This window comes from Neovison vison, chromosome 10 (genome assembly GCF_020171115.1).
Source record: "Neovison vison isolate M4711 chromosome 10, ASM_NN_V1, whole genome shotgun sequence".
NCBI classification, from domain to species: domain Eukaryota; kingdom Metazoa; phylum Chordata; class Mammalia; order Carnivora; family Mustelidae; genus Neogale; species Neogale vison.
The window spans coordinates 32,870,205-32,894,044 of NC_058100.1; the positions used below are offsets into that span (position 1 = coordinate 32,870,205).

General features: G+C 46.6%; 1 protein-coding gene across 5 annotated transcripts in view; it reads right to left on the reverse strand.

Moving 5' to 3' along the window:
• LOC122918470 (selectin P) overlaps nt 1-23,840 on the reverse strand; it is a 45,587-nt gene that overhangs the window by 2,740 nt on the left and 19,007 nt on the right. For 2 of the 5 annotated variants that reach the window (XM_044266922.1, XM_044266926.1), the window contains exons 5-17: nt 23,639-23,746; nt 22,992-23,177; nt 22,072-22,257; nt 21,397-21,582; nt 19,695-19,880; nt 17,166-17,351; nt 13,601-13,786; nt 8,274-8,459; nt 6,761-6,973; nt 5,592-5,777; nt 4,496-4,615; nt 2,217-2,247; nt 1,145-1,200 (exon numbers count right to left, since the gene is read on the reverse strand). In XM_044266922.1, coding sequence (XP_044122857.1) covers nt 1,146-1,200; nt 2,217-2,247; nt 4,496-4,615; nt 5,592-5,777; nt 6,761-6,973; nt 8,274-8,459; nt 13,601-13,786; nt 17,166-17,351; nt 19,695-19,880; nt 21,397-21,582; nt 22,072-22,257; nt 22,992-23,177; nt 23,639-23,746 — 2,015 coding nt within the window. In that variant the 3' untranslated portion in view covers nt 1,145. Of the gene's footprint in view, nt 1-280; nt 292-1,144; nt 1,201-2,216; nt 2,248-4,495; nt 4,616-5,591; nt 5,778-6,760; nt 6,974-8,273; nt 8,460-13,600; nt 13,787-17,165; nt 17,352-19,694; nt 19,881-21,396; nt 21,583-22,071; nt 22,258-22,991; nt 23,178-23,638; nt 23,747-23,840 lie in introns of those variants that run through there. The other 3 variants (XM_044266923.1, XM_044266924.1, XM_044266925.1) reach the window with 3 other exon arrangements.

Below are 23,840 nucleotides of genomic sequence, written 5' to 3' on the forward strand. Positions count from 1 at the left end.
GTCAAGAAAGGGACAGCAAAACCCACAGACCACGGCAGATCTCCAGCCCCGGCTTCCGGGGCTTAAGGAAGAGGCGGAGCAGGAAGGAGTGGTGACTGGAGAGTCTGGGCTTGTGGCACAATCCTTCTGCTCTCATCCAGAGCTAATCTACAGGAAACCCCATGTCCTTCTTTAACAAGTATTTCCAGAAAACTGCAGCAAACATGCTACAGCTGAAGTCAAGTCTGGCAGGAAGCCTGATGTTCAAAAATAGGATCCTGTGGAGGTTGAGTAAGGAGACCAGGACAGTCTCTGAAAACGAGACAGAAGGAATTAAACTAAATCGATTTTCCTTAAAAGAAAGCAAGCACGCTTATAAGCAAGACAGCGAGCGCTCAGCATATCTGTCCCCTAAAGATCCACGTAGTCTCTTTCTGGATTCCAGACATTTTGCCATCCAGGCGACTTTCCTTAGGAAACTCCGCTACTCACAGAGCTTTTGGGAAGAAAGAAAGTGTCAGATTATTTTTGTTGTCCCAGCAAGTCACAGAGGGAATTGGCTCCATAAAAGTTGGTAAGGGGATCGTAGGTGGCTCAGTGGGTTAAGCCTCTGCTTTCAGCTCAGGTCATGATCTCAGGGTCCTGGGATCGAGTCCCGCATCGGGCTCTCTGCTAAGCGGGGAGCCTGCTTCCTCCTCTCTCTCTCTCTGCCTGCCTCTCTGCCTACTTGCGATCTCTGTCAAATAAATAAAATCTTTTTAAAAAAGTCGGTAAAATTTTTCTAATAGTATGACTTCTGGCCATCAGGCAAGGCCATGGGGTTGTTTATACCTCCAAGCAGCCATTAATGGGAATGTCACACATCCTGAAAATAGTTATATCTTGTTAGAACATTTCTAGCCTGGAGGAAATGGAAACCCTCATATAAACTTAACTTTCTATTGTCACTCTAGTGACATATCTTATCCCCAGATGCCAACACAATTTCCTTCAAGTCTTAAAAGCTTAATACATACTTAAAATTGAACTATTTTTATTATATATTAATTATATATTATATTATAAATCTATAGTTTAATTATATCATGAAACATTAAGGTTTAATATTCTTTCTCTTTCCCCTACTGTTCCATTTCCTTCAAAAATATCTTCAGAGGTAACCTACCTTAAGGACTTGGGTCAAATGCAGCATTTGTAAAAACTCCGTATGTTCCCAGGTGGCTAAGGAAGAGAAATACAAAAATGACCCACTACGCAGTTCTGGTCCCTGCCCACAGTCCAGCACATGCTTTCTGCGGAGACAGTGGAGTACCACCCCACCCTGGAATTCTACTTTAAAAGGAAAACAAAAGTAAATGCGCAAGAGCTTTCTGAGATCCCACCTGGGAGCTCTGGGTGATTGGCACAGCACTTACACCCACGCAACGTTATTGTTGATGCTCTAGGTACCCAAGTACCTGCTACGCCTCTTCTTGGTGAGAAGGAATCCTTAGAAAATACCCAGGCTTGATCATCTGCAGCAGTTTTCAAAGAATGGTAGTGCTGCCCCCTACAGGTGTTTTTTTAATTTTCATAGGGATCAAGAATTTTGCCCACACATAGTGGGAAAGGGCCAGGGGCGGTGGATACTGCAGTAGGTACAGGGCACAAAAGAATTATCCAACCTCCACATAATTTTAGAATATCTATTCGATATTCCTGTAGGTGAATAACCCTTGAGCCTAGAATTTAATTGCTTTACATATAAATAATATTTTTTGGCATCTTTTAGAATACAATTGCCACGTGAATTGAGGAAGATTATGACAGGTTTTCCAACCCTCTACCAGAGCCATTCATCACTTGAAAAAGTAAGGCTGGTGTTGGCAACAGCTCTGACCCTGTCTGAGCCACGGAGACAAGGTTCCTGACTGTTGGACTTTACGGTTGTTGACCCAAAGGTGCTCACAGCAACCGGCCAAATAATGCCTCCACTCTAGCGTTTTATTTCCATTATTTGTCACTTTCCCTTTCATTTCTCCTTTACTTTATAATTAGGGCACTTACTGATCTTAAAAAACACTATGTGTGGTTAGGATATGTTATCTGCATATTTTACTTTAGAATTAGTAAAGGGGACAGGGCAAAAAACTCTGTTGCAGAAAGGGGGCATTATGTGTAATCATTCTGACATATTACAGTGAATTAAAAAGCCAAACTAGACACATTTACTCAATCTTGAAACAGGTCTGTCTTACCTTTGAGGGTTCAAGGGGCTCTCTCCATCATCTAGAATAAGCAAGAAGACACAAATGATCAGTTGAAAAGAAACAAATAAACCAGGAGGCGGAGGAGAAAGGTCATTGGTGGTAGGAGGGGCTGGGGAAAGTCGGTGTACTGATTTTCAGATGGGCCCATCGTCAGGCATATACTGAGAACAAGCTCTCTCCGAGAGGTAGGACCTCTGCTAGGCTAACTTAAACACTTGACAGTATGTAACCCAAAGTCTTTTCCTCTTTGTTCTCTTCCCATTCAGTGACAATGTCTTCTTTTTCCTCCGGTTCCTGCCTTCAGCGTCTTGGCTATTTTTTTTTGTTGTTGTTGTTGAGATCATCGGTTCTTGAAACCCACTACTCTGATCCTTGAGGTCCCCGATCACTGCAACCTATGTCACACCCCCAGCCACCTGTTGGGGCTAATCACACAGACAAATCCACACCAACATAACAAGGGCTGTCTGCCTTCTCTGGTAACACAGGTGAACAGGGCCTCCCATCTTAACCCAAACAATGATGCCGACAGTGGAAACTTTAAACATGGCAGCAGGCTTGTCAATCATCCCATGGATAGATAAAGGGGGAAATCATCTCATGGCTAAGTAAATTTCAAAAAGATTAGATCAAATGAAGATGAACAAGTATATTCATTACAGGGCATTATTGAGCCTTGAAGGTGATAATAACTATGCTTTTTGAGTTTAGAGGGAATGTATATGCAGCATTTTACTATTATTTGGACACAGGATCTTAAGAAGGCTAAAATCAGCTTGGGACATGTCAAGGAAAAATCCCCCATCCTCACAAATGAGTTTATTCATTATTAAAGACGTTGGAGGATGGGTGGCTGCTGCTTCCTCTTCAAGGTCTGGAAGGTTCTCTAGCAATGTCCCCAAACCGAAGAACGAACTTGGGGGAAATGCAGGTATCGTGTGATTCCAACATAGGTATGGAGAGTAGGATCCAGGAGACTAGGAGCCCCTTCTGCAAACCTCGAGGTTTGGTTAAATAAACACAAATGGTCCACCGAAGGACTGGTTGTGGCTCTCTGGTGGTCAAGCAGAGCGTCAGAGCACCACGCTTTGTCCTTTGTGCTCCTCACCCCTTCCTGGGAGAGGAACTTTAGAAAACCAGCCTCAGTGCAATGTGGCTGTGTGCATGGAGAGAGCTTCAGACGACGGAGCAAGTGGTTCTGCCGTGGAGCAGTTAAGAACGGTTCTCAAGTCGTCAGTTCCGCGAGGACCCCGTCAGCTACAACAGCCTTACCATTTGAAAATGGTATTTCTATAGGTCAGATTGATGGAGCCATTAGTAGGTATTTACTGAATGCTCCTCTGTGCCCGTCCTAGTTCTTTGGGCACATCCTAGCGCCCATCCTTTGTTCTCGGACATCGCAGTATGTGTGATGTTGGAGGAGCTGGTGCCGCTGTCGGGAGTGGCCATTACCTGTACTGGGGCATCTGAGCTGAGCCTTCTTGACGCCTCAGATGCCCCTAGTTCCCTTCCATGAGAAATGATGAAGAGACACATTAGCTACGAAAAGAGGTTTCTGAACTCATGGCTGAACATTTGGGGCAGACAGACAAAGATTGCTTTAACCCTTAAGAGATGGTTCCCTTCTTGTACCCCTAGGCCAGACCTCCATCCCTGATGAACAACCTGGGAAACACATCTCCCTTACAGACGGTCTTCCTCCACTGGGTCACATCCCTGCTTCAGTCCTGTGTTAGCGCCGCGCATTTTCATGGGAACGTACAGATGTCCCAGTGTGTCACACCAGGTCATGACTGAGCAGCCGTTCTTTACGCCTCTGGCTTCATTTCTCCCTTCCTCCAGAAGCACTTGATTTTGATTCAGAAGCACTAACTACCTAACACCCTGGGTCAACAAATGACCATCACGTAAGAGAATGACGAATGAGGAGAGCGTGACGCTTGCCAGTTAGTCCTGGTGATAACTAAGGCTACCTAGACCAGAGATCCTCATATGCCAGTGAGTCAACTGGCCTCATCAGAGTTCAGAGGGGAGGGCTTTTGAGAAATTCAGATTTCCCGGCCAGCCTCTAGCTCTCCCTACATGAGGACCTCTGTATTTGCAAAGGTGATTGTGATGAGCAGTCATCTCTTGAGATGACTTCTCCTGGCCTTGTTTTCTTTAAGGGAAAATGTTTTTCAAACATGGACTACTGACATTGTGGTTTGACGGCCCCTCCCCAAATGACAAGAAAGAAGAAAAGAAGGAGAAGATGCTTTCCTATTTACCTTTTTGTCTGAGGCGCTTTCTTAGCAGAGCCAGGAGTGTCCCACACGTCACCAAGCCTATTGTAGAAGCCACTGCTCCACCGAAGTAAGTCAGGGCTTGCTGGATTGTCAACGGCCCTGCTGCGGAACAGACACACAAGCAGGGCGTAAGAAGTGTGTTGCACCGGACCCAAGGACTGTGAGTTGTGAGACCACACAAGATTATCAAAGGTCCCGGCAGGAGAGATCTAGAAGCCATAAAACTACACCAACGTGTGGGGAGCATTTTATTTTATTCCTAATGCTTAAATATCAAACACAATGTCCAAAGGCGTCAGGGGAAGGACTTAATAAAGTGAACAAAATGGGGGTGCCTGGGTGACTCAGTGGGTTAAGCCTCTGCCTTCGGCTCAGGTCCTGATCTCAGGATCCTGGGATTGAGCCCCACATCAGGCTCTCCGCTCTGCGGGGAGCCTGCTTCCCCTTCCCCCTCTGCCTGCCTCTCTGCCTACTTGTGATGTCTCTCTCTCTGTCAAATAAATTAAAGAAAAATAAAGTGAACAAAATGATGAAAGAAGTGGAAGTTTAAGCACATAAAATAAACCATGGTTAATTCTGGGGGCCAAAGATTCAGTATATGACAAAATGTAGTTGCGACAAGCTGTAGAGAAATAAATGAAAATGTAGAAGGTGTATAAAATAAACCTTACAAAGACATGAAGCTCAATTTAAAAAGATCTATGTGTTTTTAGAGGTGTGTGGTAAACAAAATTCTCTGAGAGAGTAAATTAGCAATCTGCATAAAGTAAGCTCCAGTTAAAAACGTTCTGAAACTTCAGGATGTCTTACACACAGATTATAAAGAAATGAGAGGATGCGTTTGGCACATCTGAGCTCTGAGAAAGGAGTGGTGATTGTCTGCACAGAGTCACAGAATTTAATTCCCACTGCTCTGCCTAAGGCGAGGAGATTCTGCTTCATTTGTCCTGAAACATTCATTAAGACAGGGAAACCCCATGATGGAAAGGGAGACACTGTCAGAAATACACAGAAAAGAAACACTGATTTTTTTACGTTCCTTATCAAAGTGACTTCCTAACCCCTGTGGGAACTATACCTTGGCAGGCTGGCATGGGAGCTGACCACTGGCCGTTCTCTTGGCACACTGTTCTTGCTGAGCCGTTAAGTACCTGGCCCTCTGGACAGTAGAAGGTACAGGTTGATGCATAGCTGAAACCGCCCCAGGGATTGGAGCAGTTCATGCCGCCAGGTTCAATCACGTGCAGCTCGGAGCATCTGACAGCTGCAGGGAAAACAAACACGTTGAATGAAGGTAGCAGAGCTTACGGTCTCCTCTGTAACCTGCCAGCATTGCCAGCAGATCCGAAAGGGGATGGGCCACATCAACAGTCACACCACCTCCTCCAACATCACGCATGCTGCGACGTCCGCTCAGAGAACGGCAGCCTGAGAGCTAGGATGAGCGCAGAGGAGCGTTCACCGAATACCCGCCAATGGCTCCATCAACCTTACCTACAAAAATACCATTTTCAGAATTCCACGTCTCTCAAAAATACTACTCTTCTAACTGGATCATCAGCACCACTGGTAATTAGCCAGCATGTCAGCATGTGTTAATTAAAATATTTAATACTTGTTTAACACAGCTGCCTCCAGAAGCTCAAAGGAAGTAGAGACTGTCGCCTTCTCTAACCTTTTCTTCAGGGAACTTCGGATTATTGTCCTTAACGCGTGGATGGAAACTAAAGCTCGGGAAATCAACTCCAGCATTACTGAGCAACAGCAACATTCCCAAAGCATCATCCGGGTCCTCATGGGGAACCCAAAGACGGAAGAGACACAGTACTTCCGTACGGGGTGACAGCCCTTCCTGGGACATCGCGCGTGGCTCGTCCTCTTCACTAGGTTCCAGTTAGGAAAGTACGGGATGTTTACACTATCACATCATTCATGGAACTGCAACTCGTTATTTCACAATTTTTGTAGTTGGTTTCATGTTGGGCATACTTGTTGCTTTCACACATTGGGACATCTGCAAACGTTTCCTCCTTTATGTCTTTGAGACCAGGGCATTTACTTGTGACATAGCAAGGGGAGAGGTGACATGCCTGTGGCACATTACCACCAAGTGGGATTTGTGTAGCTTTCATGGGGGAGCTGACATGTGAAGTGGTCGTTGGGCTGGACGGGGTTTCAGCAGGCCGTGTGATGAGTGTGGCCGCCAGCCGGAAGGCGGCAGCAGGGCTACATGCCCCTTCCTGTTACCTCTGCACGCGGCAGTTCCTCCTGTCCACTGGCCTGAAGGTCTGCATCTGCGAGCACTGTCTCCCAAGAGTGTGAATCCAGCGTTGCATCCAAAGTAACAAGTGGTGTTCAAGCCAAAGTTTCCCAGAGGGTGCCTACAGGACATGGTTCCTTGCTCTGGCGTGATGAGGGCTGGGCATCGGACCTCGTCTGAAGTATGAGCCGTTACTGTGCCTGCGTGAAAACATGTTTCTCTTTAAAGAGCTCCCATTCACAGGAGCATAATGGAGTTAAGACTGACATGGAGTAACTGGCTTCCGCCCTGGTAGCAAGGAAGGCTCTAGCAATAGCTCCTCAAGGAAGTTAAGGGGAATTGTTCATCTCAGGTATGGAAAACCAGGTGAGAAAAAAAGTACCTAAAAATATCCTTGGAGGGGGCGTCTGGGTGGCTCAGTGGGTTAAAGCCTCTGCCTTCAGCTCAGGTCATGATCTCAGGGTCCTGGGATCGAGCCTCACATCGGGCTCTCTGCCCAGCAGGGAGCCTGCTTCCTCCTCTCTCTCTGCCTGCCTCTCTGCCTCCTTGTGATCTTTGTCTAACAAATAAATAAAATATTAAAAAAAAAAAACAAAAAAAATATCTATTATCTATCTATCTATCCTTGGATAGGTAATTCTCTAGACCAGAGGAAGAATGGAAGGTGGGGCATGATGTCAATGTTACCAACATTTAAAAATAAAACAAAACAAAAATTGAAGAGTTGGTGCAGAAATGCAAAAAATTCAGCCATAAACCAGATGTGCATAAGCTAACTGTCGGCTCTTGCTGCTTCGTTGGGAGGTGGCATCGTCTGGTGGCTGAAGGGCCACATGAAATGTGAGGTGTGTGTGATGTCACCGGCTTTGTCACTGATTTTCTATGTAGCAGGAGGATGCTTGTTGACCTAAAACCTCAGTTCCTTGATTTGAGAAATGGGACCTCAGACCTTCCTGGTGATGAAGCAAAGGAGGCCACTCAATCAACTCAGTAAAGGTCTCTGAGAAAAAGAGGCCAACATTATGAAAGAAAATTGCTGCTTAAGAATCCATAGATCTTGGGGCACCTGGGTGGCTCAGTCAGCATCTGCCTTCAGGTCAGGTCATGGTCCCGCGGTACTGGGATCGAACCTCGCATCAGACTCCCTGCTCAGGGGGAGAGCCTGCTTCTCCCCGTCTCTCTGCCCCTCCCCCCACTTGTGCACTGTCTCTCTCTCTCTCTCCCTCTCTTTCATAAATAAGTGCAAATCTTCAAAGAATCCATATATTTTTTAATCACAGAAATAAGAAGTCCTGTCACTCCTTACAAACTTTTAAATCCATGGGCTGTGTTTCTTCGATTCCAGTAGATGACCCATTTTAGACTAAGTAAGAGAGCTTTCACAGTAATAGTATTATAATGCATATCTGTCACATAGTAAGAGCTTTTATAAGTGTTTGTTATTTTTTTGAAGAAAATTTCTGGGAGAAGAGCCGTCTCAGTGAGTGTATAGTATTTTACCTTCGCAGGTCGGTGGAGGTGCCGTCCATTCTCCAGAAGCTGTGCACTCAACATTACTGGATCCTTCCAGCTTCAAACCCTTGTTACAGGAGAAATGGCAGGTGGAGCCAACCCCGAGTTCCTTATGCGTGTCAGAACAAGCCAGACTTCCCCACTCTGGAGCAAATAATTCTGGGCACTTGATGGCTGGAGAGTCAAACAAATTATGTCACAATCTTCAAGTTTATTCAGAAGCCAGGTATGCACCGAATTCATTCATTCATGTCTCTAACAAATATTTACTGAGCATCTACTAGGTTAGGTGTTTTGCTAGGCAGCCAGTATTCCACAATTAATAGGACAGATTGTTTATTGCAGTGGCGGGGAAGGGATGGCAGGCTCACAGTTGAGGTGTAGGGAGAAGTTACAGAAATGAAGAAGACAAAGGTTTAAGCAGTCACACATAAGAACCCACAATTTCATCCTTCTCTACGCCCCTGTGCTTCCGAGACCCTGCCTCCCAAGGCTCTCGCTGTCCTGTCTGGACGGGTGCGGTCCCCGATTCCACGTCTGCCTTTCCTCCTGCCGGAGGCTACTTCCTCATAGATATCCTGCCAACTCCTCAAACCCAACATTTCTAAATAGGCAAGAATGATCTTCTGTTCTAAACTATTTCCTCCGTTTGGATCCCCAGGCTCTTCTTTTAATACCACAGTCCCCTAGCACAGGAAAGCTGAAAACCTCCTGGTCAAGCTAGATTAGTCCCTGGAAATTCCCTGAACTGACTTATGTGTACTTGCCTTTGGTTCTTGGTCATGCTGCTCTGAATTTCTCTTTTCACTGAAAAAAACCCTACCCCTCCTGTAGGAAACAACTGACCACAGCCTCTGTAGAGACTCTGCTGATCTCTATAGCCTGGACTTCTCTTCTGAACACATCAGTTTTCTGTTTGGGCTTCCATGTCGTCATACCTCTGCTGTAGCTTCCCTCACCTTCTGGATGGAAAACGTAGAATCCAAGAGCCAGGGGTGCTGGGCTGGCTCAACTGGAAGACCGTGTGGCTCGTAATATTGGTGTCATTATTTCGAGCCCCACACTGGGTATAGGGATTACTTAAAAAAAGAAAAAAAATTTTAAAAATCCCAAGAATCACAAAACTTTGTGTGTTTCACAATTCACACTGCCGGGTCTCAAGAGTTAGTACTCGTGAATCATTTACAAAGTGGGTGAATAAACAAATTTTTAGTTTAATCAGCCATTTACCTCAAAAAACTTTTAGAAATTACTGTAGTTATTTATTTCTGTAAGGATCATGTCTTTACGTCCATTAAATTCTCTGACATAAGACTATCACTTATCATCAAATATTCGACAAACTCAGTGACTATTCTTTCTTTAAATCCAAGCTATTTGAACACAATGCCTTGGTCAAGTCAGGCTCATTTTGTTTAACACTTTTGCCTCAAAAACAAAACAAAACCAAACCTCTTGAAGTCTTATGTGGTACCTCACAGAAAAGTGATTATTTCTAGCCTTTACACAGCACCCCAAGTGTTTTTCAGTGACAGGCAATTTGCCAAAAGATTGTGGATCCTCATGTCATGAATCCATTCAAACAAAGTAACACACTGAATTTCAGTTTAGAATGCTCAAGTTTTTGAGTAATTGGTAAATCCATGGCTGGCAGATCAATTTCATTTACCAAACATTTATTAAATATGTCTGTTAGTGTAAATCATAGACATTAAATCACCTGTGAACAGTTTCACTAAAATGACTTTTTTAGACTCTTTCAGGATTTTATATTTAAGCCCAAGAAAGTGTATAATGTCAGCTGCAGGACAGCGGGGACCTTGTCAGTTCTTTTCAACCCTATATCCCAGGGGATAGGGCCTGGCACTTAGTAGGGCTTCTAACATGTTTGTCAAATGAACGTAACTTGGATGTATGTAACTTGGATGCATGCTAGCGAGTGTGTTTACGTCTGAAAAGAAACTGGAGGAGTTACTCTTTGAAAAATTGATTCATGTGATCGTCAGTACACAACGAGAGTTACTACAGCATTAAATACACTGGGGGCCATGGCTTTGATCTCAGTTTTGTCGGTCTTGTTCTGCCAAGATTGTAGCTACAGGCTTTTGCTTTTTGGGGTGTTGTTGTTGTTTTGTATATGAAAGTCTCTGAATCCTCTTAGGTAAGAATTAACCTTGTCCAAACAAAGGCCTCTATGTGACTTTAAGGCTTTGACTTCAAATCAAGCAGGGAAGGCATTCTCCTGCCTGAGAGGCAGCTTTGATGAGATACACAGAGGCCTAACCCCCGTCTGGTAAATGGTGGGCGCCCAGCAGACGTGGCTGAATTACAGGTGTGAAGTGGCCAAGGATGCCGCCGGGGGAGGGGCCTAGGGCCAAAAGAGAGGAGGAGTAATTAATTACAAGAATAGAGAACTGATAAGAATTGTTTTTGTCACATGCTTAGTGCTTAGGGCTCTATCTCCGGTGAGCTTCCAAGCACTGCTATCACAACGACCTTCACTGATGTTTTCTGTAACCCATGAAGGGCTGTTTGTAAATCCATGAACTGTCAAGTTCACTGGCCCTCTGTCATTAACTGACAGCAGATTGGCTTATATTATCTTAAATAGATTTAGTAAATTCTCCCCTATATCTTTTTATTATCTCTTTTTACTTGAGTTAATTTTTGTCAAGAAACTCTTGGATGGAAGATACAGTATAAATAATAAATTCCTAAACTCAAACTTTAAAGATAAAGACTGCGTCCCTCTGGGGAGTCAGAGAAACATTGGAGGATGGAGAAAACCACAGAGATGTGAGCCGGGCCAGGGTTCAGAGGGCAGCGGGGTGCTATGTTATAGGACTTGGATGAGCAGGGACTTGGCAGAGCAGAGACGGGACTGGAAGTGGTCTCTAGGAGTTGGGTCCAGTGGCCAAACATGGTCTCCAGAGGGTCAGTGACAAAGTGATTAGAAGAGCGGTAAAATCAGTGAAGATAGTGGCCCAGCAGTTGGGGACATAAAGGTCACAGCAACCAGAGATAAGCAATTCAGGAAAGGACTTCAGGTCCTAGGGGAGGAAGGCAGTGAGGAGACTGGGATATACGGCAGCACCCAAATCGCGAAGGGCCGAGGGACTGGTGTTCTGACTGAAAAAGATTTAAAATATCTGCAGAGCCACTGGAAAGTGAGATCTCGCATTGCACTCTGAAGTGGGAGACCAAGTGCGCCACCGGCCACCCCGTCCAGCTAACTCAGTGGTCCTCAAGCCCTGTTGATACAGAGCCTGACACAGAGCCACAAAACTCTATGCAAAAATCAGGGTTCTGGGTCAATGCTGAAGATTAAAATGTTATAGATTCAAGCATGTAGGAAAAGAAGAGGAATGATTTGCCTAAATCCAGAGGATAAATTTGGAGGGTGAGGTGAAAACACAGACCCAACAACCAGAGCTGAGGATCAGGCTCAGACAGCATTGCTGGTTCCGAGGCCCACAGCTGGCCGAAGCTGCCGGCCACAGCGGGTTCCAGGCACGGCAGGACCGGTTCTTGCACCATGGGAGGCAAACGCCTCCTCTCCCGGAGAAGAGGGGGCTGACAGACGAAAGGGGAAACAGGGGCTTTGGAGATTAGATTACAGCTGTAACAACCACATTGGTGGCATATATGATCTAAAATTTTAGTGAGATCATTCTTAGGCATTTTTTATTCTTTAGCCTTAATGGAGAATGTGGGAAAACAGCTTATGATAAATGCCGGTGGAATAAATGACTGAGTGAATGAAAAATGAATGAGGAAGCCTGAGCCCTTAGTGTTATCCCCGGAGTGTTCTAGACTCCTCCGGTGCCTGCACTATAGCTCTCACAGCAGATGGCAGCCTTCTGTGTCCTCAACCTCAGACTTCTTGACCAGAAGACATCGGCGTGTCTACTCTCCTTTTGGAATCTAGGAAACTGCCCCCCCCACCCCGCCTCGGGCTCTCCTGTGCCTTAGACGGCGCAGGGCTTGGGAAGAGCAGCGCAGGTCTTCTGGTATTAATCTAGCGCTCATGCCGCAAGAAGGAATAAGCAATGTCTCAGATTTTTTCTCTTTCATGCAACACTAATAGATTTCTACCAACACAGCCTCTGGTCTGATCACCAGGCATTGCCATCTCTGAAGCTCACGGCCTCCCGTACAGCGGCAGCCTGGCCACCGGCCAACAGAGACCGCGCCAGAGACCGAGGGTTTAGGGACACCGCCGCTGGGGGGCAGTGCAGTGTCACGACGACAGCACAGCCTGACCCAGCTGGAGTCCACCTCCACGCTTCCCAGCTCCTTGGCCTTTGCCATCTAGGCATCCTCTCGAAGCCTCCATTTCCTCATCTTTACAAGGGATCAGGATATCCACGCTCATGGTTGTGGTGCGGGTCGGATGGGATTCTGTCTGTGACAGAGCTGGTCCTTGTCCCGTAGGCAGTAAACATCAGCTGTTGGTGCTGGTCTCGTCATGACTGAGCACCCTGAAAAGGGCCCGGGCCCGTGACGCCCTTGGAGAGTAAGGGTGAGCTACGGAGAGTGGCCTTGGGGAGCCTCTATTCTAGAGCACAGCAGCCATGAGGGCCTGGGCTCCGTTAGCCAGAGGCTCGGGGCAGACCAAGACAGACGGGCTCAAGCTCTCGTTTTGAAGGGACAGTTCACTGTCCACAGGGCTCGTGCGTGAGTCAATTCAACAGGGAATGAAAAGCGGCACCTGGCAAGTGTTTGCCACTAGGCACCTTCCTCTCCGCTGCAGGGAGACAGAGCTGAAGGAGGCCTGGGTCCTGCCACGGAGGACCTCCCAGTCCACGTGGAGGCAGAGCCCGCAGAGAGGGGCCGAGTGGCCTGCGAGGTCCCGGAGGGGCAGGTATGGCATCACATCCATCGCTGCATCGGCTCAGTGCGGGGCTCCGCAGGGCTCGGTGAAGGCGGTGTAGGAAGCGATGAGCCGCCAGTGGAAACACACTCCATAAGGAAGTGAAAGTCCGTTGGTGCAGCCGCGCTTCGTCTCTTACTCAGGATGCGAATCGCAACAGGTCACTTAGCCCCCCTGAGCCTCTGCTTCCTCGGTTGGGAAACAGAGATGACACCGCCCTTCCTCACTATTTCGGAACAGGGAAGCCGTTAAAACTCGCAGTGATACTAAAGCACTTTACCAGGCTGTGAAGCGTTTAAACGTACAGGGACATGCAGAGAGCAAGACAGGGTGACCCTGCTCTGCGGAGGGTCAGTTTTACAGTTTTACACGAATCCTGGTGATTCTTCCTTCTGGCCTCTTATCCGAGAAGCCATACGAAAGGACAGAGCCGCAATCCTACCTTCACAAGTTGGTGCGGAGCCTGTCCAATGTCCAGATGGAGTGCAATCCAGTACTTGCGGTCCGGATAAAGAGAATCCTTCATCACAGGCGAATCGGCACGTGGCCCTGTAACTGGAATCCCCCAGAGGCTGGACGCAGGTCATTGTGCCGTTGTGAGGGCTTCCCAAAGCTGTGCACGTATTGGCTACCACGGGCAGAGAGAGCAGAGTGGGGTCGTTAGAACACAGCAACCTGAAACCAGCCTGTGTACGCGCCCTTCACCACCCCAGCATTTGGCTGGAACGATCGTTTGAGCTTCATGCTGCTTGCTCACCACTTAGAGGTCAGGCGAGTGTAGAACAGCAGCACCCGTTATCCTGAAACCCTCCATCAAGAGCTTTAGACGTCATTTAAAAAGGGAGCTGGTGGTTTGGAAAGATAGCTTCAAGTGTCCCTGGACAGGCATGGAAGTGGCTTTGACACCTTTAGAAACAGAACTGTTGGCCTCGGGGTGACTGGGTGGCTCAGTGGGTTAAAGCCGCTGCCTTTGGCTCGGGTCATGATCTCAGGGTCCTGGGATCGAGTCCCGCATCGGGCTCTCCGCTCAGCGGGGAGCCTGCTTCCTCCTCTCTCTCTCTGCCTGCCTCTCTGCCTGCTTGTGATCTCTGTCTGTCAGATAAAAAAATAAAATCTTAAAAAAAAAAATGAACCATTGACCTTGCCAGAACACAGTGACTAATGACAGGAAACAGGAAAACAAAGTAAAATACTTTCTCCTCCCACAAAAGCTCCTTTCCCCGGCCAACGGGTAGAAAGAATCCGGGTCTAAATCCTTGTTGTGTCCAGCACGGTGTCTCTGGACCTTTCCGATCTTCAGCTGCTTCATCTGTGAAATGGGAAAAATGATATTCCCTGCCTTGCAGGGGCCTCAGTCATACAGAATAATAAATCAGATGTAAAAACTTAAATTTAAAAATATCTTAAAGATCACGGACACATGGTAAGCTCGTAATGGAACTGGCCATCTGCAGATGCTCTTCCCACCAATGTCATCCTATACGGTGACCAGCCCCAGTGACTTACTTGTCCACTTACAGAAAAGATAAATTACAACTCGTGGTTCTTTCCCACAGTTCATACACACAGAGCTGGAGATGGTGGGGGACTGACTTGGCTGGAGATCATGCTCTGGGGGATGGGGCAAATCACTTAAACCTCTCAGAGCCTCAGTAACTTCACTTCTAAAATGAGGAAAATGGCACTGCCTAGCTCCCAACATTTTTACAAGGGTCAAAAGCAAAAAAAGACTCTTAAGTAAATGTCAATAACTGTTGAGATATCCCTCTGACAATTAATGAAACTATAATGTCCAGATTCAACATGTCAACATTAAAAAATGAAGACTAAGAGAATGCACGGTTTAGGGCTCTCTTCTTCACTATTTGGTTTGACTGAGTAGCGTACGGCTTCGGTCCAGAGTCAGTGGCAGGAGGCCTGAACCCAGGGCCACTCTTCAGCCACTGACTTGAACTGCTTGAAGTTCCAAAAGTATTTTTTATACCTTTCTCTTCCCTTTCCCCCCCTCCCCTCTCCAGCTACATCCCCCTCAACCTGATCAAGTTCTCCAAAGACCTCGTCATTTTCTGCCACTTGAAACATCTTCCTGTCTTCAGTGTGCACGTGTGGGTGGACGGGAGGAGACCCGTCAAGAAGGCTGTAGCCTGCAAGGAACGACTGGGAGGGTCTTGGTGCCATGGAATCCATATCAGGCTCTTTTATGGCCTTGCCTTCTGATAGCGGGGCTCTGAGAGCTGGGTGCCAGAAGGCAAAGGGCAAAGGGGACCTAGAAAAGGGAAACTGTCTGATAACACGGTCAGGGGTCTTACAACAGCGAGCGGGTTGCAAGCCTTCTGGTCCCTTCCTGCCCAGCCCACATTTGGGTATTTCACTTGAAGCTCACCCAACAACAACAGGAGAAAGTTCAGTCAGAGTCAACAAAGAGCTAAAAGCAGGAGGGAACTAGAAGGTCACAGGAAGCCATGGTGAGTGTCAGCCTCCCTGCTGTGAAACACCCACAGGCAGCACAGTATGGGGCAATGAATGGTGACTCTGATGACTGTGACAGAATTCTGGGGAAGGATCCCAGTCCCTGGGACAGCCCTCCGCAGGGACTCTGAGTTCTTCCCCAGAACTTCATGGAATTTGTAATATACCCAGGCTCCAGTGTGGCCAGGATTAAAGCTGAGAAGGCAAGGTCAGAAGCCTCATTCTGGTCCTTCTAGACCCTGCTTGGAAGCTACTCTCAACCCCAGCACCAGGGGCTTGCCATGCTCTGGTGCCTGGAAATGAAGGATGTCCAATTCTATTGAGTTCATTCATTCATTCATTCAACCATTCATTTATTCGCTGTTGACCTGACGTAACTGTGGGGTGGGTGTGTGTGTTTGTGTGTGTGTGACCTGAATAGCAAGTGGTTTCCTCTTCATTAAAAACCTGTGTCTGCCTGCTTTCACTCAGATGTTAAAAGTCTGTACAAAGTGAAAGGCAAAGGCAAACAATTCAGGATTATCTAGTATTTTACTATTTGATTTAATTATTAAAATTATATATGCATCATAAAAATACTAATTGCATAGAGGGAAAGTGAATGGGGAAAATACTGGAAGATTTCATATAAGAAAGCTAAAACAATGCCTATTTCGGGCTGGGAGTATTTAAGAGGATTTTTTTGTTTCTTTATGTTCTTATTTTTCTGTAGTTTTACAAATAAGAATCTTGGGGCACCTGGGTGGTTCAGTGGTTTAAGCCTCTGCCTTCAGCTCAGGTCATGATCTCAGGGTCCTGGGATCGAGCCCCACATCGGGCTCTCTGCTCAGCGGGGAGCCTGCTTCCCCCCCCCTCTCTGCCTACTTGTGATCTCTCTCTGTCTATCAAATAAATAAATAAAAATCTTTAAAAAAAAAACAAATAAGAATCTTGCTTTGTAAAAGTGATATTTTCATAAATATAACCAAAGAACTGGATACATCAAGTGGGCAAAAGGAATGGGGGGAGGGTATAAAAAGCATACATCTGTGCTTCAGTTCCCAAACACAAAGGATTAGAACCCATTCTATTTCATAAAATATTGGCAGACTACCCCGGCTCTCTTTTCGGCCAAGTACCCCAAGTGCCCCTCCCACCGCATCAGGACACCCACAGGGCGCCCGCCTTTCACCTGGTTCCTAGCAGCAAAATGCCAGTCAGCCTTGGGGCAACCATCCCGAAGCTATTTTCTCCTTTGTGGCTTTCTTTTGAGGCATTGTTTTTAGCCAGGAGAACAGTGTACCTGGTTCATGACAGAAGCTTCCAGATCCTGGTCGGAGGCTGATAGGGCCCTTCCCTATCTCCTATTACCAGACATCCTGCTACTCATGTTATCTGCCTGGCCGTTAAAGGCTACTGCATTTGGAATCAATGGGTTACAGGAGGAAAGTGTTTATTAATTTTCCAGTCCATTTCAAACTTCTGGTCCCTAGACAGTCGCCACTGCTAAAATACAGCCTACAGTGGATTTCTGAGAAGGTGAGGAGAATTCACCTTACCGTGGCATTCTGGAGGAGGAGAGCTCCAGTTCCCAGAGTGCAAGCACCGCAGCACGCTTGCTCCCACCAGGTGGGAGCCTTCACTGCACGCGAAGTGGCAGGTGGATTCGTACCTAAAGGCACCAAGTGGGTGGGAGCAGTTCACCTGCCCCCTGTTTGGAGCCAGAAGATCCTGGCACTGCAGAGCTGCAAGTAAGGAAGTGAGGGAGTGAGGACAGAGTAATACACAAGTACACATTAATTTTGACCACTTAATCCTTTCTAGGGCCAAGAACGGGGGTTTCTGAGTGGGGATTGTTTAAACTGGAGGATGAGAAAAGCCTCCATCACAATGGCACACGGAGGAATTTACACGGAAAACTCATTGTTAAGCATTTTGGCATTTTGGCAATATGCATGAACAATTTTCAAAAGATCATATTTTGAGACTCAAGAATGCATGCTAAGAATGTAATCAAGATGCATATCAAAAAATCAATTCAGAGATTTTTTTTGAATGAAGACATTACTTGTCAGAGCAAAATACTGAAAATAAACGGAAATGCCACTCATCAGAGGCTGATAATAAGTTATGGTGAATCAATGAAAGGAGTACTAAAGGTCGCTAAAAATGATATATTTCATCTTGGAAAGATATGGGAGGTATCTCAATGTACAATGTTCAGTGAAAAGCAAATAAAAATTACATATATGCTATGATCTCAATCATGTAAAATAGACGGTCAGAGAGAACAGGTGCACTGTAATATGAGAAGTCTTTTCTCATTGTAAAAATGGGAACAATAATTCTAACTACCTTATGGAGATATGTAAGTACCTTATGGAGACTCTAAAGTGCTCAATAAATATTATCCGTGGTCGACAGATATTACCGGGGACAGCAGCAAGCAGCAGCAGCTCGTGCTGACAGATGGCAGTAACACCACCGGAAGCAGACCCTGACCGTCTCTTTCTCTTTCTCTTTCTCTTCCCAGAAAACACCTGGGAAGCCTGGCTGCGGAGTTATTGAGACCACATCGCAGGAAGCTAAAGAGAGTAGCCAACCATCTTGGGGTGTGATAAGACATTGACGTGCCTGGAGACAAGAATGGCCCCAGAGGGATTCTCTTAAGATCTCTCCCTCCCTTTTAAGCACAGCAAAGCCCCCTTTTGTGTCTGTCTCTCAGACACATCCACGACACATCCCACTGTCCTCGCCCTCATGGTGTATGGTCATCTAGTCCCTTACTGCCTCATTTTGGGGTTCATTTTTCCATTTTTTTTTTATCGTGGTAGGATACACATGGTATAAAATTTACCCCTTAACTACTTTTAAGTGCACAGTTCACTGACACAAAGTACACTCATCTCGCTGGGCAGCCACCACCAACCAGCGACAGAGCACCTGTCCTCATCGTGCACTCAACCTCCAAACTCATTAAACAGGAACCCTCAGTCCCCCTCCTCTCAGCCCCTGGCAACCACCATTCTGCTTTCTGTCCATGATTTGAACTACTCCAGGGACCTCGTATGAGGACACTCATCCCTTATCCTCATCTGTCTTCTTATGTCACTAAGCACAATGTCCCTGCGTTCCATCCATGGTATAGTGTATGTCAGAATGTCCTTCCTTTTTAAGGCTAAATAATATTTCATTGTGTATCTCAACCACAGTTGTCTTCCCCATTCATCCATTCATGAAAACTTGGGTTGCTTCCACGTTTTAGTTACTATGAATAATGCTGCTGTGGACATGAGTGTACAAACCTTTTCCCCTGTTTGCAACCCTGATTTCCAATTCCTGCCTCATTTTTAAATCAGGATATACTTAGATCCGGGGGATTCACATAAATTGCCCAAGGATCCCAGTAAATAGCAACACAAAATGCCAGTGTTGCATTTCTGGGACGTGACTTCTGTGTGGAGTGCTCCTTGTAAAAATAATAATCCTAGTGACTTCCTTATGCCTCTGCTCTCCTGTAAGAGCAAAATATGGAAAACATGAACTATCAAAGGAAGATTACTTTGTAAAATCAGATTGCAGACATGGGATTTATAAGGTAATGTTGTTATTTTACATACATTTGTAAACTCATAGCAGTTTTAAGCTCTCTTTGCACACATTAATTTACAACCATGAATGAGGCACGTAGGTAAAGCAGATAATAATACTTCCATTTTACAGGAAACACTGAACTTCAGAGAGACCAAAATCTTGTTGCCAGGAAATGATGGAACTAGACTAAATGCCTTGTGCATTAGTCTTCTACCGCCCTACGTTGTTCCTTGTGCATCATTCCTTCCTCCCAACCTCTGTCTCCTTTCCGTCATGCTAACACATTCCATCAGTCAGTGCAACGCTCGCCTTGAGCTCCAATACGCTGTAATGGACATGCACTTGGCTCACCCTTTCCTCCCTAGAGCCGACACAAAGGGTCTGGCACTAGTGGTTCTTGGTGAATGTTTGATGCATAAATGCCTTACTTCAAACGCAGGTGTGATGCCTAACCAACTGAGAGACACAGAAGGAATGTTCCAAGGTCACAGTACCTTGACACACCGGGGCTGGCGCTGTCCACTGTCCCAACTCAGTACACTGGACTAGGTCAGCTCCTTCCAGCTTGAAACCCTCGGCACAACGGAAGCTACAGCTGGTGTTGTCCTGGAATGCTCCTGAGGATGGGGAGCAGTCCATGCTGCCGTGAACGGGACTCTGCAGTGGCCCGCAGGCAATGGCTAAATGGAGAAAGTTGTTGTTGAAACTGGGTCGTGGAAGGGCTCAGTTCCTTCTCAGGAAGACCTCTCAAGAGATGCATCTTTCCTACCAAAATTACCCACATGTTCAGAGCCCTGAATCCTCCCTTTTCCAAAATGGAAACTGCCTAGAACACCTTCCTATGCCCTCTTTGCCTGGTCACTCACCTGCCCTTTGATTTCAGCTTAGACTGCACTCTCCTTAGGAAACCTTCCCTGTCCACCCCACCTCAGGAGTAATGACTCCTTTAGTGCGCTCTCCATGCCCCTTGCACCCGCAGACACTGTCTGGGCACCACCCCTTGGGCCACAGGCTCCTGGAGGCTGGGCTCAGTCATTCTGAGCTGGATCCCAGGGCCTGGCTCTTTAAATATTTACTCTTTACTTAAATTAAATACTCTTTAAATATTTACTGGTGGTATTTGTGGAATTGGATCTGGAAAGAGTTGACATGGAACAGGCTGGACTTTTAAGGAAAAAGCTGGGATAATAGAGTCCATTGTTGATACACTATTACTCGGGCTTATAAAATGATATTGAGTGGGTCATATCTCTGAAACACAGGATGTCAACTTCATCAGACTTTGAATGCCGAGTGAGTGCAGTCCAAGGAGAGTTCCTGCATGAAATTAATCCCTGAGTGACCCCAGTTCTGATGAAGTCAGATTTCTTCATGCACTTCCTTGATAGAACATTTTGACTCCAAGCTATGCCTGCTTGGTTTTTTGTTTTGTTTTTTGTTTTCAGACAAAAGCTCCCATCAACCCTGGGCTTAGACCTCTGGTTTTTACAGAATCAGGGCCTCTAAGAACCAAAGGTCCTCTAGTGCTTCTTCTTTCTTCCTTTACGGATGAGAAAAGTGAGGTCTGGAAATGTTAAGTTACTTCCAAGTTCTGCTATCTGGACAGTAGCTGAGGTAAGCTTGTAATCAAGTCTCCTGGGCACTCGCTCATCCGATATTCAATTTCCTGCTGCCCTATCCCTCTTTCTGCTTAATGAGCTGAGGGTATGAGGCAACTGCACGGAATTCAGCCTCATGCTCTTATGCAAGGGTGGAAGGTTGTGTCACATCCTCAGCCAGGACAGCCTGCCTCCCTCCAGTATCTAAGTCACCTCCAAAAACTTCAACAGGGAATCCCCCTCTTTGTCCTAATAGCCACGTTCTGACTTCCTCTCAAGCAGAGGACTTGTCCCACAGCTTGTATTGCCAGTGAGGCAGGAAGGGGAAAAAAAGAGATAGAAATTGAGTGACCGGTCTAATGCTAACTACTTCACCGATGCTATTTCATTGTGTACTTTTTACATCCTTCATGCTCACAAAGCACCTTGGAACTCTTAGCTCATTTTATGGGTGAAGAAACCATGCCTCCTGGAGGTTGAAACACCTGTTCCACTGTCAGAGCCTGGAGGAGGCCTTCCTGAGGTGAAGAGCCCCTGATCTTGCCAATGTGCCATGACCCTTCCTGGGTGGAAGGGGGCAACTGAAGGAAACTCCTACCTTCACAAGCTGGCGAGGGTGCGGTCCACTGGCCAGAGCCCGTGCAGCGGAGAGAGGCCCAGCCCCTCACCTGGTAGCCAGGTTCGCATCCAAATTTGCAGCTGGAGCCATATGCAAATGCAGAGAGGGGGTGGACACAGTCCATGGTTCCTTTCCCAGGGGCTTCCAGGAGGGGACACTGCACAACTGGAGAGAAGCACCAAAGAGAGAAAGAGAGAGAGAGAGATACTAAGAAAGGAAAAACCAGGCCCACAGCTGGAAGACGATGATGAAATTACCTCAGGAAATCCAGGTGCAGCTAGGAATCTGTGAGGGTCAGAGACCCTCATGATGTTTGTCCAGACTTGGGGACCAGTCCACAGGGTGACCTCAGTCTTAAAACATAAAAGGAGTCCTTCAAGCTCTTCCTAACGTTCTCCATTCCCTTTACCTCTAAGAACCTGTCCTGGTAGATCTTCTACCAGATCTTGTGTGAAATTTATGAACGGGGCCTGTTCTAAAACTGTTCAAGGGCTGTGGGTTTGGGAGAAGGGAGGACTTCTGAGTGGCAGGTGGAAGGAGGGTCAGGTTGTGGCAGTTCAGGCCAACGTCTCCATAGCTGGCCACTGCCATCTGTACTCACAGCAACAACAGGGCATGGTGGACATTATCCAAACCCAATCCCCTGAAACTCACCTTCACACACTGGGGCTGCGGCTGTCCACACCCCTGAGGCCGCGCACTGCACCACCTCCGATCCAACTAATGCAAATCCCTCTTCACAGCTAAAGTGGCAGCTGGTCCCGTACAGGAAGGCCTCGGCCGAGTGTGGACAGGTCATGCTTCCTCGCTCAGGAGTCTTCAGGGGTGGGCACTGGGCAGCTACAAACAACCCCAGAGTAATGGTTTGAACCCTTGGGTCATGCCCAGTGCCAGGGAAAGCTTGGGATGCTACAGTGGCTATCGAAACCTTCCCTCCGTGATGGGCGAGGTGACCGAACTGGTTGGTTCAAAGGTACTTTCAGGGGCGCCTGGGTGGCTCAGTGGGTTAAAGCGTCTGCTTTCGGCTCAGGTCATGATCTCAGGGTCCTGGGATCGAGCCCCACATCGGGCTCTCTGCTCAGTGGGGAGTCTGCTTTCCCCTTTCTCTCTGCCTGCCTCTCTGCCTACTTATGATCTCGGTCTGTCAAATAAACAAATAAAATCTTAAAAAAAAAAACAAAACTTTTAGCAATCGTTTTGAAAGGCACAAACATCCTCATGGTTCATTTACTTTTTGAAGAAGCAAGGTAAAATTATCAAATTAATAATACTCAGCCCTAAGGCCTCATTATTATACTCTATTTGCTTTGCAACTGACAAAGACAGAGCCTATCTCTCTTTGTGATGCTTTTGCCTGAATCAAGAATTACACCGATTACCTCACTCTACAGATACAAAGCATCATGAAAATCAAAATTAGTGTTACTCTTACTGATGGGCAATAGCAAAAATCAGAATTCCCCATCTAATGTGGATCCTCATGATTTCTCATATTTTTTTTAATGGAAAAAGCTTGTTTTCCTCCTCTGAAATTCTAGTGGTCAGTGAGGATGGAAAGAATAGGGTCCACATACCGACACACTGCGGTGGCTCACTCGTCCAGACTCCGGAAGCCAAACATTCCAGCTTGCTGGGCCCATTCAGTTCGTACCCTTCCGCGCAGTGGAACCTGCACTCTGAAGTAAAGGAGAAGTTTCCCAGAGGGTGGCTGCAGTTCATGAATGCTTGCCGAGGGAGATCGAGATCCTCACACTCTCTGACTGTGGGGACAAAATATTGATTTTCTTTCTCACTGCAGGTTTAAAGACAATGTCAGGTTTGCTAGACGTTGGAAGCTGTTTGTATAACCCTCCGAACCCCATCTCTCTGGGCTTCTAACCCAACCTGGTCATCTTTACTTGGTGCTTTGGTATTGGCTGCATCTTGGGAAATAATCAGTCTTTCACCAGTTTTTATCAAATGAGCAATATCAGCCTTTGCTTTGCTTCCTTTATGTTTCTCTTTTACCCTTTAGGATTTTATGAGCCAATGTTCCAAGAAGGAAATGTTTTACCCAGAGTGTATGTCTTGGGACAGTTGGAGTGGGGCAGACTCACAGATCATGGAGGGGGCCAGGGCTAGCCTTTACTCACTGGTGAGTCTCCAACATGATTCTTTCCCTGGAACCACCTCCAGCACAAGACCAACGACCACAATAATGTCAACAAAAGAGTGGCCTCACCATATTCACATTCTGGCCCATAGAATCCGGGGAAGCAGGAGCAGGTATAGTTCCCGATGGTCTCAATGCACTTTCCTTGCTTGCTGCACGACATGTCCTGGCAGGAGGCTGCACGGATTCAGAAGGACCAGAATCATGGGCATTCCCAGGAGGCACGAAGAAAAGCGGGGTTATTCCCCAGGCCACAGACTCAGCCCCTCTC